This window comes from Gobio gobio, assembly GCF_949357685.1.
Source record: "Gobio gobio genome assembly, chromosome: 8".
Classification (NCBI taxonomy): domain Eukaryota; kingdom Metazoa; phylum Chordata; class Actinopteri; order Cypriniformes; family Gobionidae; genus Gobio; species Gobio gobio.
In genome coordinates this window covers 57,983,071-58,003,938 of record NC_137114.1, presented here as the reverse complement: position 1 = coordinate 58,003,938, position 20,868 = coordinate 57,983,071, and the positions used below count along the sequence as shown (strand labels likewise).

General features: G+C 38.4%; 1 protein-coding gene across 13 annotated transcripts in view; it reads left to right on the top strand.

The window, feature by feature from the left end:
• Positions 1-1,243: 1,243 nt before the first annotated feature.
• Positions 1,244-20,868, top strand: part of LOC307130465 (NACHT, LRR and PYD domains-containing protein 3-like) — a gene marked incomplete at its 5' end in the record, with an annotated part of 52,081 nt that continues 32,456 nt past the window's right edge. For 2 of the 13 annotated variants that reach the window (XM_079823452.1, XM_079823446.1), the window contains 9 exons: positions 1,244-1,439; positions 1,823-1,919; positions 4,405-4,518; positions 7,035-7,148; positions 7,506-7,631; positions 7,892-7,987; positions 8,193-9,917; positions 16,421-16,492; positions 18,925-19,098. In XM_079823452.1, coding sequence (XP_079679578.1) covers positions 1,870-1,919; positions 4,405-4,518; positions 7,035-7,148; positions 7,506-7,631; positions 7,892-7,987; positions 8,193-9,917; positions 16,421-16,492; positions 18,925-19,098 — 2,471 coding nt within the window. Of the gene's footprint in view, positions 1,452-1,551; positions 1,920-4,404; positions 4,519-7,034; positions 7,149-7,505; positions 7,632-7,891; positions 7,988-8,192; positions 9,918-16,420; positions 16,493-18,924; positions 19,099-20,868 lie in introns of those variants that run through there. The other 11 variants (XM_079823442.1, XM_079823443.1, XM_079823445.1 and 8 more) reach the window with 9 other exon arrangements.

Sequence of the window (20,868 nt, the reverse complement as noted above, 5' to 3'; positions counted from 1 at the left end):
CCATCTTTGTTACCCTGACTAGCAGGCGGTTGGCCTTTTGCTGTCGCGCGGCCCCTTCTAGTTTCTTGTTGGGAAACCACAGTACCTGATCCTGACATGTTTACGAGTTGGGTGATGAAAATTAAAGTAAAACAGCCACACAGTTTAATGTAAAAGTGAGAAAATAACGCGATGGTCGCGGGAGCTCGGCGAAAACGTGCCACTTAGAACGAGAACATCACGTGACTCCCATCAAGAGCTGTTTAACTCACACTATTACTGTGACTGTTGTTTCTCATCTGCAGTGACTTTGACTGTAAATAAATGTATTAGTGTTATTAGAATGTAATGTGCATGAACATCATCTGATTACGTGATGATACTTGTACTGCGTTTCCCCAACACGGCTCATTTCAGATGAGATGTAAAGCCCTGATCGCTGGTCTTCTCAGAGGAGAGCTGAGGTAGAGATGTGTCCATCTTGACCATCATCAGAATGAGCACTAATGAGGGTAAATGGACATACTCTGGCCCTGGAGGAGCATCTGAGTCGGGTTTCCACAGCTGACCGCTGAGAGACGTCCTCATGCTCTGATATCAAACATACGCAAAGCTCAACAACTGCGCCTATCAATCTATATTTGTGTATATATTTTATAGTTTTCACATGATTTATACAATTTTATTGCTTGTTTTTTTATAAATACACACAATATTGCTGTGTTATTACAGTATTATGTTTAATACAGCATCTCTTCAGTTTAAACCATAAACTCTAGAGGACATCTGAAAATCTCTTTGAAAAATGTGTTAAAAAATACTTGTTTTTCAGGCCCTAAGAGCAATAAAAACACAGGAAATAAATCTGACTGAGGTTATCATAATTCATGCATAAATGATTAAATTAATCAAATATTAGGCCATAAAACATGGTAAATTACACAGATAAAAACAAACGGAAAAAGAGCAGAATAAATTCGACAATAGTCAAATAAAAAACAGAAAAAGTACAAAAGACCAAAATAATGAACAAATTGAGGAATAAATAAAACAAGCACAAAACTGCGAAAGAAAAAATTAAAACAAACAAACAAGAAAAAAAACAATGAATAAAAGACAAAAACAAACAAAGCGACGCGAGTGCTCGCGCAAAAAAACGAATTTACCACTTTATTCACAAAATATGAATCACCAACGTCTGCTCTCACGCACGCGCAGTGATGCTCTCGCGAACGCGCATCTCTGTGTACGCCTCTCTCTCTCTCTCTCGTCAAATGTAAAGTGAAAGTAAGAGTTATTTTCTCTAGCCGCCATTTTAAGCAGGTAAACACGAACACGACACGTAAAAACAGAGCTTTAAAGTGTTTAATAGAAAGGTTTATGGAAGGAATGTCCGTGTATGTTTATGATGTTAAAGCTGGAGGATTTGAGAAGCTGTATCTTGTAAAAGTTTGATCGAGGTGAGTGTTCATGTGTGTGTCTTCCTCATATTAATATGAATCTCTGGAGGACATTTTGAGTGATTGTTTGTTTGATATGAAATCTTTAATGAAGGGTTTCTTTCACTTCAAGGTTTCTTTAGTGTTTGGTGATGTCTGTGGTTCTTCAGAGGTTTATCATCAGATGTGTTGTATTGGTCATTTCACGCGTTTGTTGGGTTTTGTCGGATCTGCGTCTGCTGGCGTTGGTCGGGTTTGTTTTCGCCCGTCCGAAAAATGTTCATCAGTGTGTGTCTGTGTCTGTTTACAGTCTTACACCTCACACACTCCAGATGTGTTCAGATAAATCATGACGGATGTTTAATGTAATAATTTAGTTTAGTGTGTGATGTTTGTTCATTCAGAGTCAGTGGAGGAGATCAAACTCATCAGATTCTCCTGCAGCTTCATCATGGCTGATCCACAAGGATCCACAGATGGAGATTTCTCTCCAGGATGCAGGTACTTTCAGCACACACTGTTCAATATTGTGTTACATCACAGAAAAAGATCTCACGGATCACAGAACCAGTTTACAGGACAAATATTATTTGTGTTTTTTGTTTTAAAGCTAACATGAAACATTAAATAAAATATCATAGTCTCCTCAAAGTGTTTTTGAAGAAAGATGAAAGTTTATATATATTGCAGTTTTTCTGAATTTCTAAAACACATTTCTCGAAACCATCACCCACTTTCTCAAAATATTAAACACACAATCAAATCTTCAAACTACATTCAGAGTAGGGCTGGGCGATATGACCAAAATCTCATATCACGATATAGTACTAGAGCTGCAACTAACGATTATTTTTTCTGTCGACTAATCTAACAATTATTTTCCCAGATTAATCTAATGATTCTTTTTTACTGATTATTGTATTTCAAAGAGGGTAGTGAATTTGTATATTATTTTAACATGAAATCAATGAATGATGACAATATTAATTGTATTTCAGGAAGGGTAGTGTACTTAAGCCATTTTATAATGAAATATATGAACACAAGAAGCTTTTTAAACATTATGTATAATGATACTATTCATCATAAAATGTATACAGAGTAGGCCTAATTAGGAAAAGTTGTTTACTATAATAGTTGAGTATGATTTACTTATTGATTTGTGTCAATAAACGAAAATGCACTTGTGTTTATCTGCAAAAGGTTCACATGCGGAAGCTTTCAGCTTAGTTTTAATGTATAACTAGTCGTCTTTTTTGAAGATATACAAGTGCATAAACAACGACTAAAGCTGCCAGAAGTTTTTGCCCAAATTTCAAAGACACATTTAAATGATTAAAACTAGAGGCATATCTTTAATGTTACTTTAATCATGTAAACTACCTATATACAGCATGTTATTATGCATATGTGTTTGGGACAGAGGGGAACCCGGTCCCATTTGAAGCAGATATATGCAGCCCATAATAAATAAAAGCACGAGACGTACTGGGGTCGGAGAAGAACACCGGAAAATGTGACCGAATGGACAATATTCGTCTATATTTGCAATACACACGCCACGGTTCAGCTGCGCGAGACGAACACTGGCAGTGTGAATAAGCCCAACGGGTGCGTGCGGCTCCCGCTCTCCACTAACACACACACACACAAACACACACACACAGCTTCTGCTCTGCCACTGCGTGCAGTGTGAAATCGGCGTTACAGAGCGAACAAAGCACAGTTTTACTCGGCTTCTGTTTAAAGTACTCCCACACTTTTGAATGTCGCGGTCTGGCTTTATATGATAAATGATCATTTTCACTATGCCCGGGAGCAGAAGCCGCCATTATTCTAGATCTTCTGTTCTAGAACGTAAATAATGTGACGTCGACGCATTTCACGCATGTCGACGTATCTTCGACGCGTCGTTGCAGCCCTATATAGTACTTTTCTGTAAATTCAATCAATTAATAGTTTATATATTAGGGATGCAACAATACAGTTAGTCCACGGTTCAATACATACCTCGGTTTTTTAACCACGGTTTTCGGTTCGTTTTGGTTCTGATGGCTTGTCACATCAGTTTTTTACTATTCTATTCTTAGCCAACAGGAACAGCAACAGGTTAAGGAGAAAAAATACTACTTTTGTTGTTACTCTTTCTTTATTTAACTTAAAAGACTTAACTTTAAACTTTACTTCAAAAACACTTGTACACATTCCTAGTGTATTTTATAATATAAAATAAATGTATATAAAGATTTACACTGGCAGCTCAGAGCTGTATAGCAGTATTTAAGTATGAGATTGAATTAATAATGTAAAAATAAAACACTACATAGACTTCACTATAAAATATACATTGATTCTTATTAAAGCTACAGTATTAAAGTTTTTCAGTGGGTGATTTTCTCTTTGTCTTTTGTTGTTTTATTAACATTAAAGGGAGAGTTCACTTAAAAATGAAGATTCTATCACTGATTACTCGCGCTCAAGTTGTTTTAAACCTGAATAAAGTTCTTTCTTCTTTTGGAAAATATATTTTGAAGAATGTTGGAAACCAACAGTTGCTGGTCCTCATTGTAGGAAATAATATGGATGTCAATGGCTACCATCAACTGTCTGGTATTCAACTGGAGAAATAAATACAGGTTTGGAACCATATTAGAGTGAGGAAATAATGACATAATTTTAGAGGTGAACTGTCCCTTTAAGGACAAGCGGCAGCGTGTTCCCTAGGTTGCGCTGCTGTCAATTTAAGACCTCTACACATCTAATATACAGACACATGCTGATTTTACTTCCTCTTTAGACATAACTGACTGTTTTTTATGTAAACCTTGTGTGTATTTGACATTATTAGCACAGTAAGACCGTAATCACGTGTTTGACAGGCTTTCAGTGCGTGTGATTAAAACAGTGCATAAGCACGCAAATAAAATGATTGGTTTAGGCTGTTGAGAATTTGAAAGGATTAAACTGAATCTGTTCTCTGTTTCAGTTCAGTCCAGCAGAAGAGCTCAAACCCAGAGTCCAGCTGTGTGTCTATGAAGAGTAACTGGTCTATGATTGAGCCGCCAGTGTTTAAGAGTGGAGACACACGGCCTAATCTCAGGTATATCATCTCTATAAAAGTTATGCTTATAGTATGACATTTTTGAAACGTGGTTGATGATCATTAGAGTTGAATCATTCTTTAATTCTATTGTTGTTTTCATTTTATTTGTTTTGAATCCCTAATTCCTAATATTACAGTTTTCTCAGTTGCTTTGGTTCATTTTTTGAATCATGCTTAACATTTGCAAAGTTAATTTCTCAAAATAATTGTCATCAAACTTTGAGAGACAGTGAAACACCTCTGAGTTACAGACGTTACAGCAAAAGTGTAACAACACTCACTGATCTTTCCTAAGACAGAAGTTTCCAGTAAAAGTGCTCAACATGTATAAGTCTGTATCTTTAGCCCATCGGATCATTGTATTGAGCTACTGCGCTGATGCACTGTTACACACAAACACACACTCCTGCTCGGAGCAACCCGGTTCTGTCTCCCCTTCACTCGCTGTTATTCACGTTTCTGCCTGCATCCTCATGGTGGTGTGTAAGATTGCCGTTATCCAAATGATGAAAAAGGATTGCCGTTGTTGGAAACTCTTTTCCTCGTTGAAGCAGAGACCAGGAGACGTTGGATATCTTTCAAGCAGACGTTACTCTTTATTGGGACACTCTGTTTGGTCCCTGTGGTCCTCGAAGTTTAACTAAAACAGTTTACACTGTAATTTATCCACATTTCAGGGGGAGGGATTCACACAGTAGAGGAGGAGACAATCTAAACAAAGTAATTAAGTGTTGTGTCCAGGTAAAGGGACACACCCCAGACATTAGAGTGTCACCAGTCCTAATCCAATCAGCATAACGATTACAGGGGCTCCAAGAGCCATTAAAGACGAATGGTGAGAATCTCAGAAAATCTGGCTCATTTAAAGAGAACAGGAACTGGCCTGGAAACTTTGCATAACCAATGTCATCATCTTTACCTTAAATGCTAAATACAATGTACTTCCCTTAGTTTTAAACAGATTCTTACATTTGTAATCCCACACTGTACACAATGATTTTGCGACACCACAAAATAAACGATAGAGCATGTTTTGAAAAGAGACTTTTTATTTTGTTCAACTGATCTATATCGTCATTTCCCTAATTCAGAGAACCTCTGACTCTAACGGCAAAATCAAACAATTACCTCAAAACCATTTTATCTGTGCTCAAAATCAAATAATGCTTTCAGATTATAGACCCAGTGAGTAAATATTATAATTGCAGCATCTAAAGCATGTGTAACGGTGGTCAGGTGGTGAAGGGACTGAGACCAAAACTGGCTTTTCTCACATTTATTCCTTTGGAAAATCAGAACACAAAACATGCCTTCAGGCACTGGCGTACATAAAACAGCATCTGCACATACAAAATACACTGAAATTCAATACATGGAAAGTTGCTAGCGGAGTTTGAAGCTAGTCACGTAAGACTCAGTGTGTATGAACTCATGGTCATAATGAAACATTAGTAAACTTTCTCTAAGTTGCTAGAAATACACCCAAATCTTAACAATACATGTAAAGTAATATAACACAGGTGATATGTCAAAGTTTTCAACTTAAAGAACATTTTACAGTTACAACATTAAAACAAAGTGGGAAGTGCTTTATACAGTCAACCTACCCGATGCAAAGCATACCGCTTCTGATCGGGTACGGCAACAACACAAGGACAAAACGCAGCAGAGCTGCAGTACACCATTTCTCCAAAAGAGGGCTCCAAAACACCTAACTCAGTACAGCTGCTTAATTACGGTGAAAATCACATACAAACACTAACTTACATTTCTAACTCTGTTACACATGCAGTTACAGAAAGTATATTGTAACGCGGTAAACACATTTTGCAATTACGTAAACAGTATAGTGATCATTGTAGTTCAGTAGTGAGGCGAATAAATTGGATACTGAATGCACTGCAAGTGTAGTATTGTACTGAATGTCTTTATGTTCAGCACTTGCATAATGTAAAAATACAGTAGTATTGCTTCAAGTCAATAGTCAAAGTCTCTTTGTCCACATCACAGGCAATGTCGTCTCTTGTCAGGCAAAGGGAAAAACCCTCTAGTGTGCCAGATCCAGCCTTTACAACACTGATCTGCTCTTTCATCCTCATCCTCTTCCTCCTCATCCACCACCTCTTACACAGACTCTTCCTCCTCTCCTTTTCAGCTTCTTTCCATCTATTTTTCGGATCAAAATTCAGTGCAACATTTCTGAACTGGTTTATTTTGTACAGTTGGTTTGATCACATTATTAGAAATAAGTGTGAATAATTTAGAGTTGTTGTGTGTAAACAATGACAACGTGTAGTTGTGTTTAACTTTTACCTGTCTGTGTTTAGCATTTTGCAACACAAGTGCATCACAGTGCGAAATCTGTTTAGAGTTTTGCAAAAAGAGTGCATGAGATTTGCGAATGGCGTCTAAACGCCTGAACTTGTTTAAGGTTTTGCAGAAAGAGTGATTTATTCAACAAATTGGTTTAAGCTGTTGAGAATTTGAAAGGATTGAATGTGTCTCTGTTCCAGTTCAGTCCAGCAGAAGAGCTCAAACCCAGAGTCCAGCTGTGTGTCCATGAAGAGTGACCAGTCTATGGAGAAGCCAATAGGGTTAAAGAGTGGAGACAAACGGCCTAATCTCAGGTATAGCATCTCTATAAAAGTTATGCTTATAGTATGACATTTTTGAATCGTGGTTGATGTTCACTTGAGTTGAATCATTCTATAATTCTATTGTTTTCAGTTTATTTGTTTTGAATCCCTAATTCCTAATATTACAGTTTTCTCAGTTGCTTTGGTTAATTTTTTGAATCATGCTTAACATTTGCAAAGTTCATTTCTCAAACTTATTGTCATCAAAGTTTGAGACCCAGTGAAACACCTCTGAGTTACAGACGTTACAGCAAAAGTGTTACAACACTCGCTGATCTTTCCTAAGACAGAAGTTTCCAGTAAAAGTGCACAACATGTATAAGTCTGTATGCTTTTTATTTTACTTAGTTTTAAAACCAGTTCAGTCCAGCAGAAAAGATCAAGACCAGAGTCCAGCTTTGTGTCTATGAAGAGTGACCAGTCTATGGGTCACCCAATAGTGTTTAAGAGTGGAGACACACGGCCTGATCTCAGGTATATCATCTCTATAAAAGTTATGCTTATAGTATTTGATTTTTATGAAGTTGTTATTAATATACAGCAGTGTAATGAGTTCAGATCCTGTAAGTTTCAGTCTATTAATGATGATCATTGTGCTCTTGTGTAAAGCTCTATGTATTGTATTGTTAATACATTCACACACTGTAAAAGCTGTTGGTCTGTTACTCAGTTAATGACACAATTACATCAATATCAGTGTGTCTGATTCTTTACACTCTTCATTCTGATTTAAGGTCAAATCTTCAACCCAGACCAGTTAAAAACAAAACTGTGTTCATGCCTGTGATTCAACCACAAGACTTTAATGAAAGCATGTGTCCTGGTTTCAGGTAAAATGTGGGACTTTTGTTGTTGTTTAATTTTAGGAGCTGCAATGACATCACACATCACTCAAACACATGATTAATGATTGAAACATTTCAGAAACCGTATGATGTTCTGTGTCCCATAATACAGCAAACAAATCATCCATTTTGTGATCTATGGCTATTTACTTCTCTAACTTGTGTAAAATGTGGTATTTTAATCTTACAGCCGTGACTCTAAACCTGCTGAAGTCCTCGACACATTGAGATCAAATCTGAGGAAGAAGTTTGAGTGTGTGTGTGAGGGAATATCAAAGCAGGGAAACCCAACACTCCTGAATGAGATCTACACAGAGCTCTACATCACAGAGAGTGAAAGTGGAGAGATCAATAATGAGCATGAGGTGAGACAGATTGAGACACAGTCCAGGAGAGCAGAAACAGAGGACACACCGATCAAATGCAGTGACATCTTTAGACCTTTACCTGGACAAGACAAACCCATCAGAACTGTGCTGACAAAGGGAGTCGCTGGCATTGGAAAAACAGTCTCTGTGCAGAAGTTCATCCTGGACTGGGCTGAAGGGAAACAGAATCAGGACGTCCAGCTCATATTTCCACTTCCTTTCAGAGAGCTCAACTTGATGAAGGACAAAACACTCAGTCTTTCAGATCTTCTTCATGTCTTTTTCCCTGAAACCAAAGAGATGGAAATATCCAGTGATCAGTATAAAGTGTCGTTCATCTTTGATGGTCTGGATGAGTGTCGTCTGTCTCTGGATTTTCAGAGCGATGTGAGGTTGTGTGATGTGACTGAATCAGCCTCAGTGGACGAGCTGCTGATGAACCTCATTGCGGGGAATCTGCTTCCCTCTGCTCTCATCTGGATCACCTCCAGACCCGCAGCAGCTGATCTCGTCCCCTCTGAGTGTGTCCATCGAGTGACAGAGGTACGAGGCTTCAATGGCCCACAGAAGCAGGAATACTTCAGGAAGAGAATCAGTGATCAGAGTCTGGCCGACAGGATCATCTCACACCTGAAGTCATCAAGGAGCCTCTTTATTATGTGTCACATCCCAGTTTTCTGCTGGATCTCAGCCACTGTTCTGGAGAAGATGTTGAGTGAAGCAGAGACTGGAGAGATTCCCAAGACTCTCACTCAAATGTACACACACTTCCTGCTCCTTCAGACCAACATCAAACATGAGAAGGACTATGAGGAGAAAGTGAAAGATGAAGAGATGATGGTCAAACTGGGGAAACTGGCGTATCAGCAGCTTGTGAAAGGACACCTGATCTTCTATGAGGAAGACCTGAGAGAGTGTGGCATTGATGTGACAGAAGCATCAGTGTACTCAGGATTGTGCACTCAGATCTTCAGAGAGGAGTTGGGCTTGTATCAGGGGAAAGTCTTCTGCTTTGTTCATCTGAGCATTCAGGAACATCTAGCGGCTCTATATGTGCATCTCTCCTTTATAAACAAGAACATCAATGTGTTTGACCAGATTACCAAACCAACTAATGGAGACACAGCTTCACTGTCTGATCTCCATCAGAGAGCTGTGGATGAGGCTTTAGGCAGTAAAAATGGGCATCTGGACCTTTTCCTTCGTTTTCTTCTGGGTCTGTCAGTGGAGTCTAATCAGAGTCTCTTACAAGAACTAAAGACACAGACAGGAAACAGCTCTCACAACAATGAGGAAACAGTCGACTATATTAAAGACAAGATCAGTGCGAATCCCTCTCCAGATAAATACATCAATCTGTTTCACTGTCTGAATGAACTGGGGGATCTTTCACTGGTGGACGAAGCTCAACCTCATATGAGCCGTGGATTATGTGCTGTGAAACTCTCCTCATCTCAGTGGTCAGCTTTAGTTTTTGTGTTGTTGTCCTCAGAGGAGACGATGCAGAAGTTTGAACTGAGCAGATTAATTGGATTTGGAAATTATCGGTAAGTAACACTGAGTTAAATCATTACAGTCTAAAACATTAAGAAATTAAGAAATTAAGATTTATTCGGTTACTTAACATCAAACAAAATGTAGGTACAGCAAATTCATTATAAACAAGGAGGGTAACCGAAAAGGTGTAGGCTGAAGCCGTGGCTTATTACGCCTACCCTATTTACAAAACAACATCAACCAATCAAAATTTAAACATAAACAATATACATGTATAAACATATGCATACATACACACATGGTCATATACACGTACTGTATATATACTCATATTCATACATACACACACTTAATTACAAATGTTTGTTTGTTGCTTGTATTATTTCAATTTTGCACAACAATTATACATAAACTTATCTTAGACAATTTATTCTTAGGCAACCATATATTTGTCAAAAATTAGGATTTTTAACTGTTTTTTAAAATAATAAATGGAGTTGCTCCTCTTAAGATCATCGGTGAGACCATTCCACAAGTCGACCCCTTTTACTGAAATAGTGTTCATTTTAAAGTTTGTTCTGACCATTTGTTTTTTAAACATATTCTCTCCTCTTAGGTTATATTTCTGTTCCCTATTTTCAAACAAACATAGTATGTTTTCAGGCAATATTTTCCTATTGACTTTGAACATGAAGACAGCAGTATACAGACTGACTAGGTCGGGAAATTTTATTGCTTTAAATTTGCAGAATATTGAGTTTGTCGGTTCATTATACGGTGAATGATTGACTATCCTTATGGCTTTTTTTTGTAAAATAAAAATAGGTTTTGTGTTTGTGGTGTAAGCATGCCCCCATATTTCAACACAGTAGGAAAAATATGGAACAATAAGAGAACAATACAGAATATACAAAGAGGGCGTATTTAGAAAATACTTGGTTTTATGTAATATAGCTATTGTTTTGGACAGTTTTGATTGAACATGAGCAATGTGTGGTTTCCAGGATAATTTATGGTCTAATATTATTCCAAGAAATTTGTTTTCATTCACCCTTTCTAGTACCACATCATCAATCTTTAAGCTCAAGCTGGTTTTAATTTGTCGATTACTAAATATAATATATTTGGTTTTAGTTAGATTAAAGGATAGTTTATTTCGGTCAAACCATTGCTTGATTCTAGATAGTTCTCTGGTCACATCAATAATTAGTTGGTTAAGATTATCCCCAGATACATACAGTGTTGTGTCATCTGCGAATAATACACATTTTAACAAATTGGATACCTTACAGATGTCATTAATATATAAAATAAACAACTTAGGACCAATCAAAGAACCCTGAGGCACCCCACAAGTCACTTTTCGCATTTCTGATCGATGATCATTAAAATGTACATACTGGTATCTATTGTCAAGGTAACTTTCTAACCATGAGTAAGCACGGCCTCTAAAACCATACTGCTCTAGTTTATTCATTAACAATTTATGATCTATGGTATCGAAGGCTTTTTTGAGGTCGACAAAAACACCCAAAGAAAAATACTTTTTGTCTAATGCAGATGCTATATAATCAACTAATTTAATAACAGCCATTGAAGTCGATCGACCGCTCCTGAATCCATATTGATCGTCACTTAATATCATGCGTTTGTCTATAAAACTATCAAGCCTCTTCAGAAAAAGTTTTTCCAGTATTTTTGAAAATTGGGATAATAATGAAATTGGTCTATAATTTGAATATAAATGATTGTCACCGCTCTTATAGATTGGAATAATTTTAGCAATTTTCATCTGATCTGGAAAGACGCCATATTTAAAGGACAAATTGAAGATATAAATCAGAGGTTCTAATATTACATGGATTATATTTTTAACTAGTTTCATATCAATATCTACCCAATCGGTTGACCTTTTATTTTTAAAACCATTCACAATCTCCAGTATTTCATTTTTGGTAATGTCAGACACATACATGGAGGAAGAGTTCCTACTGATATTTTCACAACTCTTTATGTTTTTACTTTTTGAATCAATAATACCTTTTGCCAGATTGAAACCAACATTAACAAAATAGTCATTGAATTTGTTTGCTATCTCTTTTGGATTTCTAATAAGGACTTCTTTGTCATTTATGAAATAACTGGGACACTCTCGTTTGTAATTTGTTTTTTTGTTAATTTCGTTTAGTACTTTCCAAGTTCCTTGCACATTTTTCTTTTGTTGTTCTAAGAGGGTGTAAAAATATTGCTTTTTACTATTACGGATAATACTTACCAATTTATTTTTGTATTTTTTATATTTTTCTTCTGACTCAATAGTCCTATTTTTAACAAATTTCGCATATAGCATGTTCTTCTTTTTACATGCATTTTCAATACCTTTAGTTATCCATGGCTTATTTGCTGATTTATTCTCTTGGTTATGAATCATCTTCATGGGGCAATAGATATTATACAACTCAGTGAATCTATACAGGAAAGTATCATACGCCACATTTGCATCCCTTTCTGCATAAACCTCCGACCAGTTTTGATTTCCAAGTTCCTTTTTGAATTCTACAATATTTTTAGCCGTACATCTTCTTATGAATTTATTAATGGTCTGGGATTTGTTATTTCGAATAAAAATTTTTGGAAATATTGCAAACACTGGCAAATGATCACTAACATCCCTAATAAATAAGCCCCCAACAACTTTTTCCTCAAAGCTGTTGGTATAAATATGGTCTATTAGAGTTGCTGTTTCTGTTGTAATTCTGCTTGGCTTATCAATGAGTGGACATAAATGATTGCTGTACATTATATTTATAAACTCTGAACTACTGTTGGGGACACGTTGATTAAGTATATCAATGTTAAAGTCTCCACACACAATTTGTACTTTGTCGGTGGTCATGTTGTTAAGCAAATCTGCAATTTTATCATTAAATGTTGACAAGCTTGTTCCTGGCGGTCTGTACACACAGCTAATAATTATGTTTCTGAAATGTTCTACTTCAATTTCCACTGTTACACAGTCCATAACGTTGTCTATGCTGTATGAAACATTTTTTACAATTTTACTTCTTAATGATTGATCTATATACAGAGCGACTCCTCCGCCCTTTTTGTTGTTCCTATTGGTGGTATACAACTCATATCCCTCAAGACCCACGTCACCCACTTTGCCATCATCAAGCCAAGTCTCTGATATAGCTATTATAGTAAATTTTTTAAAGGACTTAAGAAATTCTTTGATAGCAGAATAATTTTTGCATAGACTTCTGCTATTGAAATGTATGATTGACAGAGCACCATTCATTTCCACACTCTTGTTGAATTCTTGTTCTGTGTAAGAATTACAATTTATGTCAAAATTGCTATAATAATGCATATCTGGATCAATATCATTATCAAAACTATACCTCTTAAGTTCATCCCGGTCAGACATATCATCTGTGGTTATATTCCCCAATTTCTTCACATTTATACTGGGTCCTTTATCCTTTGTGTAAGGAGTAACAGTGTTCACATCAGATCCTTGTGCCGCCATGTACACATCTTTTGTTGCAATTTCCAATGACATAGCACACATTTATCTGTCTCTCTCCAGTTTAGCCCAAGCATTTCAGCTTTGGTTACCACATACCTGCTGAAGTGGCCCATCACTTATAACTGTCCAATTCTTGCAGTTTTCTTATTATGATTGGCCTGTTTTGATCTTCTCCATTTGGTCGGATGTACACCTTCCCATTCCTTGTCCAGGTTGCTTGTATTTTGTCTTGCTTCCTGAGTATACGGTTCCATTTTGCTATTTCGGCGTTTTTCTTGGTTAAATGCTCATTTATGTAGACTCCGGTACCTTTTAATTTTCTGGTCTGTCGCAGTAGCGCAATCTTGTGCTTTTGTGAAACGAACTGTACAACTATGGATGGCTTCTCTTTACGATTCTTGTGTGGGATTGTATAACAGCTAGATATATTCCTATCAACCAGATCGATATGTTTACTGCTTAGGTACAGACAAACTTGTTGTTCCAATGTCTGCAATTCTTCTAGAGGAGCATCCTCGCCTTCGTTTGCTCCCGCTGCAGCTCTAGCATAGCTGCGATGCTTTGTCTCTAGTCCAGTAATGATGACATCCTTACTCCAAGTTTGTTGTTCCAATGCATCAATCCTTTGTTCAAGTTCGTCAATCTTTTTGTCTCTCAGATTAACTATTTCTCTTAGGTTACGTATCTCCTCCATGAGGGCCAGGATGCTTTGTTGTTGAGTAGCAACCTTGCTGATCTCATCTGCCATAAACTTTAAGGAAGCTTTTATTTCTTCCATCTCGGCTGCTTTTCTTGTTGCCATTGACTTTTAAGCACAGATTGTTCGCAAAGATCCAGCTATCTGGGTAGATTTATTATACTACTGAGATCACAGGCACAATGTGCTTAATAGGCCTATAGGCCTTTGCTTCACTTATGATGTAGGTCCCAATATCCAACTATTTTTCAAAAATAATCCACAATACAAATCCCTGTGTGTTGCTTAATTAACTCTGATGCATTATTTCCAGTGGATTACGTCAAATCCTGATGATTTAGGGTGGATTTGGGTTGGGTAGTGGAGAGTAGTGGTAGTGGAGAGCCTCCATTATGAACAGAGACACACAGATCAGAGGTGTTTAAATCACGGGCACAGATTGATTTCTGGGATATTGAGCATAATTTGCGGGTGTTTCTCAAACGGAGGCTGTGTCCTAGTAAGGCTGCAGATCTCGACGGCCACGTCATCAAGCGCCTCTGAAGGCCGTCTCAGTTTGAAGGATCCTTTGACTGCCTTCGTTTCGCATCTTTAATTCAGCTCAATCACCCACAATCCTTTGCACACATTCACATTCATGAGAAAGACCTGCTGGAGAACGAGCTGAGCTTATCTGAGCTCATTATGAAATGTAAGACACAAATAATGTTTTCAGAGATGAAGGCACACGTGTTATCTTTAGTTTTGGTGTAAATGAATCTCTCAACACTAAACTGCCAATAATGAGCCACTGGAGACACAGACGGCTGTCATTCACTGCATTGCATTCATAGAAGAGCCAGTTAATATAAAGATCTTTAATACAAAGTATTTTTCCAAAATGGCGTTTGAACAGTATTTTGGTGGCGTGACCGTGGGGGCGGGAACACGTGTGCCGTAGCCATGAGCCCTTACTAGAGCGTCTCCTAGTGTTTAAAGGGTTAGTTCACCCAAAAATGAAAATTCTGTCATTAATTACTCACCCTCATGTCGTTCGACACCCGTAAGACCTCCGTTCATATTCGGAACACAAATGAAGATATTTTTGTTGAAAGCTGATGGCTGATAAAAGCTTCAGATAGGCCTCCATTGGCATTCAGTACACTGACACTCCCAAGACGGATAAAAGGCACTCAAAACATCGTTACAAAGTCCATTTCACCACAGTGACTCTACAATAATCTTACGATGCGACGACAATAGTTTTTGTGCGCAAAAAAAATCAAAATAACACCTTTATCCAGCTTGTTATTGCCTTCCGTGTGTGCCTCCACGACGCATGCGCGAGAATATGACGCAGATCCGGCGTTCGGACAGATGACCCAGAAGTGATTTGTTTACAATCAGAGGAAGACGCGCGTATCTCAGCTGATGGATTCTACATTGATCGTGCTTTAGGTCTCGGCGTAGTGCTCAAAATGAGGTTAGAGAGTGCATTTCATGGATTCCCAAACCCCGGCGCTACGTCATATTCTCGCGCATGCGTCGTGGAGGCACACACGGAAGGCAATAACAAGCTGGATAAAGGTGTTATTTTGATTTTTTTTGCGCACAAAAACTATTGTCGTCGCATCGTAAGATTATTGTAGAGTCACTGTGGTGAGATGGACTTTGTAATGACATTTTAAGTGCCTTTTATCGGTCTTGGGAGTGTAAGTGTACTGAATGCCAATGGAGGCCTATCTGAAGCCTTTCTCAGCCACCAGCTTTCAACAAAAATATCTTCATTTGTGTTCCGAATATGAACGGAGGTCTTACGGGTCTCGAACGACATGAGGGTGAGTAATTAATGACAGAATTTTCATTTTTGGGTGAACTAACCCTTTAATGCTGAGGAGGACTGGAGTCTACAAGCCTCAGAAGGACTGGACTAGGAAAGACACAACCTCACTAGGATGCAGCCGTCCGTTTGAGACGCTCCCAATATCAATATGAGGGAGACTCCTGGAACTTCCCGGAGAGCTGGGATGTCTGATTATGGGAGTGAATCCGCTAAACTATTGATCTGAGTCACTCCTGAGATTGTGATGATTGACACAGTGATCACCATAGCAACGGACGGGACAGTAAATCTGATGTCATCATAGATCTGAGCACTGAGTGTTGTGTGTAAATGCAGACTAATAGACCGACAGAAACACTGACCAGAGAAAGAAACATCAGATCTGTGTCCGTTATAAACCAGTTTAATTAAAACTATATTTGAGGGTATTTAATGTATTATTTACTTCTGATATTATTATTATCATCATTAATAATGAACTTATTGTTTTATGTTCTAACAGTGGCTCAGTAAACACACCAGATGAAGTTCTTCAGAAGATGCTGCCTGTGGTTACAGCAACTAGATCAGCTGTGTAAGTCACACTGAGAACAATCATCACTGCTAAAACATTATAACAATTCTCACTGAAACATGAGAAATTAATGCTTTAATAACAAATATGAGTTATGTGTGTAAAGATTTATAGTTGATTGTTTAATTTAATATAAATGTTAATACATTAGTGAGACCAAATCAGTGTTTCAGAGAATTTAATAATTTAATTTATTCATAAAGTAACAAAATGGTGCCATTGTTTAGTCACTGGTGTCACTTCTTTGGCAATATTAAAGGTTTTTATGAAATATTATTTCTCAGTTATTCCAGCACATGTAGTCAGAGTTACAGAAAAATAATGATAATGCAACAAATAAGGAGATTATTTTATCTGTTGTTTATTTATTGATGTCCGTTCATTGGCTATAAATATGAAAATATTTTTTGAAAATATCAATGAAAGAGAAAAAAGAAAATATGAGCCGAAAACAGCTTCGAAACGACTGCGCAGTGTGTGTGTGTGTGTGTGTGTGCTGCTCTTTGCTCCGTGTGTGTGTGTTTATGTGCTGCATTCTCTGCTCTGTGTGTGTGTGTGTGTGTGTGTGTGTGTGTGTGTGTGTGTTTTTATGTGCTGCGCTCTCTGCTCTGTGTGTGTGTGTGTTTGTGTGTGTGTTTGTGTGTGTGTGTGTGTGTGTTTGTGCTGCGCTCTCTGCTCTGTGTGTGTTTTTATGTGCTGCGCTCTCTGCTCTGTGTGTGTGTGTGTGTGTGTGTGTGTGCTGCGCTCTCTGCTCTGTGTGTTTGTGTGTGTGTGTGTGTGTTCTGCGCTCTCTGTTCTGCTCTGTGTGTGTGTGCTGCGCTCTCTTCTCTGCTCCGTGTGTGTGTGTGTGCTGCGCTCTCTGCTCCGTGTGTGTGTGTGTGTGTGTGTGCTGCGCTCTCTGCTCTCTGTGTGTGTGTGTGTGTGTGTGTGTTCTGCGCTCTCTGCTCCGTGTGTGTGTGTGTGTGCTGCATTCTCTGCTCCGTGTGTGTGTGCTGCGCTCTCTGTGTGTGTGTGTGGATCTACTGTGCTGTAATATGGTGTGTGTGGCTCTACTGTGCTGTAATGTGTGTGTGTGTGTGTGTGTGTAGCTCTACTGTGCTGTAAAATGGTGTGTGTGTGTAGCTGTACTGTGCTGTAATATTGTGTGTGTGTGTGTTGCTCAACTGTGCTGTAATATGGTGTGTGTGTGTGTGTGTGTGTGTGTGTGTAGCTCTACTGTGCTGTAATATGGTGTGTGTGTGTGTGTGTGTGTAGCTGTACTGTGCTGTAATATGGTGTGTGTGTGTGTGTGTGTGGCTCTACTGTGCTGTAAAATGGTGTGTGTGTAGCTCTACTGTGCTGTAATATGGTGTGTGTGTGTGTGTGTATATGTATGTGGCTCTACTGTGCTGTAATATGGTGTGTGTGTGTGTGTGTGTGTGTGTGTAGCTCTACTGTGCTGTAATATGGTGTGTGTGTGTGTGTGTGTGTGTGTGTGTGTGTGTGTGTGTGTGTGTGTATGTGTGTGGCTCTACTGTGCTGTAATATGGTGTGTGTGTGTGTGTGTGGCTCTACTGTGCTGTAATATTGTGTGTGTGTGTGTGTGTGTGTGTGTGTGTGTAACTGTACTGTGCTGTAATGTGTGTGTGTGTGTGTGTGTGTGTGTGTGTGTGTGTGTGTGTGTGTTTGTGTGGCTCTACTTTTCTGTAATATGGTGTGTGTGTTCATCAATAATAATTGTAGAGTAATATTTCTGTAAAGGCCAGGGACAGACAAATGGATTCCCAGATGAACGTTAAAAGCAGCAACAACTAATCGATAAAATCCATAATGAAAATCACATACAGGGATTCTCATGATCGATTAGTCGGGTCTGCCCTCTGTGAAGGGAAAACTTCCAGCAGTCGCAGTACAGCACTCAATAACACATTTCTCTGGACAAAATGCATCTAAAATAGTGCAGTGGAAACAGAGAGAGCTGCTGCAGGAAAGGGACATGATCCAAGAGCCCAAAATATGAGAAATCTTGACGTTAAGCTTCAAGCTAATGCATTAGCGTTTAACATACCCTGTCATGCGCTCTGACAGATGCGTGTGCGTCCTCAGCTCAAAACGTTCATTTACAGGTTATATCCTCATCTGTGAATGTCACTAATTCACACGAGTATTTCCATTTAGCATGAAAGCATCCTGAGATTGTCTGCATATTGAATATAAATGTATATAGATGATTACCATTCATTAATTGTAATATCACATCTGTTTAAATGAAGCGTAAGAAATAATATTTTTCTGTGTTCAAGTGTTCAGTCTCTCTTTCTTGAGTTGAGGTGATCGAGTGATTGATCTGTAAATGATTGAACACATGGTACATGATACATGGTAAATCTCACTTACATCAAACATGGTGATCTGATCTGAGAGAGTGAAGAGTGTGTTCTTGTTCTCTACAGTTTGTATAGTTGTGGTGTCACAGAAGAAGGTTGGGCTGCTCTGGCTTCAGCTCTGAGATCAAACCCCTCACACCTGAGATATCTGGATCTGTCTGGGAATAAACTAGGAGACTCAGGAGTGAAGCTGCTCTCTGCTGGACTGGAGAATCCTCACTGTAAACTGGAGAAACTGTGGTAAGATCATTTCTACCATAAATACTCGGAGTGAATAAGGATTAATATGTAGATATTGTTCATGAAAGCAGATGAGCCTGCATGAAAGAAAGCAAATCAGTGTTCAGGGTGCAAGGTTGGGAGAGATGGCTTGTTATAGTTCTCTCTCTGTGTTTATGGCAATCTAAGGCTGCGGTTACACTTGGCATTAACATGTGACCTATATCCAGATGTTGTCCACATGTTATCCGATTAGCGTGTCCTGGTCCAGAGGTAGTGGTAAGATCATACGTGTCTCTGACATGAAACTGAGTCTCTGTGTGTGACGAGCAGGGCGGGCGAGAGCCGTGAGAGAATGGTGCGAGGCCGGTGGCGTTATTGCAAATGAGCGTCACCTACACGTCACACTGTGAATTTTATAATTTAATTTATTCTTAACCCTCTAATGCATGAATTATGTTTTTGCACTTTAAAAAAATTTGTAATCTTATTTTCTGGAAGATTTAAGATAACACAAAAATCACAATCATTTATTTCAATGCTTACAGTCTATATTTACACTTGGCATTAACATGTGACCTATATCCAGATGTTGTCCACATGTTATGCGATTAGCGTGTCCTGGTCCAGATGTAGTCGAGGACACATTGTGATCGGATCTCAGTGTTAAAATAAACTCAATCCAGCATCGGATCTACAATCAGAGGAGGTGTCATATATATAAATTAAACTTATTTGAGCTTTACAATAAACGTCAATCTTAATAACAGTTTATTTAGACACATTATTATTTAGACATTAAAATAATTATTTAACATGTGTGTGTCCTGTTTTATTTTAATTGTGCAACATTATCTGAGCTATGCGATCGCCTGTACAATCATGAGATCTTAATGAAGAGCTGCTCGTTGTATGTTTTTATTGTTTCTGCATGTTTATTAATCTTCCATTTCTGCCAATATAGCCTAGTCACTGCACGCTATAAACTTAAACCCGGATGGTGTGACTTGTTTAACATGATCAGCCCCTGTTATTAATGTATGATCAACTCTGGGAGAACTTCATTTGATCTAAGACTGGAGATTGCATCGGACTAAAGTAAGACAGATCCAGATGTTGTCCACATGAAAGCGATCTGGCTTCGGGGCTTGCGCGCCGCGTGTGTGTGTGTGTGTGCGTGTGTGTGTGTGCGTGTGTGTGTGTGTGTGTGTGCGTGTGTGTGTGCGTGTGTGTGCGTGTGCGTGCGTGTGTGTGTGTGTGTGTGCGTGTGTGTGGCAGCGCGTAGGCTATAAGAATGGTGATTAACTTACCTGTATAAACTGTGTAAAACATGCAGTTACTATAGTCATTCTGGGCATCTAGAATCTAAACTAAATTCAAAATGTATCACGCGCTATGGTGAGCTTCCTGAACATTGAACAGCGTGTGAATCAGATCCTGCGCATCATAGGAATTTTTGCCTCAAGGAATTTTTGTAATTGAGTTAATCGAGTAAATCGATGAATCGTTTAAGCCCTAACACTCACACACTCTCACACACACACACACACACAGACACAGACGCAGACACACGCAGACACACACACACACACACACACACATGTTGGTGCAACAGCATTGTGAGGACTCTCCATAGGCGTAATGGTTTTTATACTGTATAAACTGTATTTTCTATCCCCTTACACTGCCCCTGCCCCTAAACCTAACCCTCACAGGAGACATTCTGCATTTTTACATTTTTAATAAAACATTGTTTAATATGTTTTTAAAGCGATTTGATTTACGGGGACA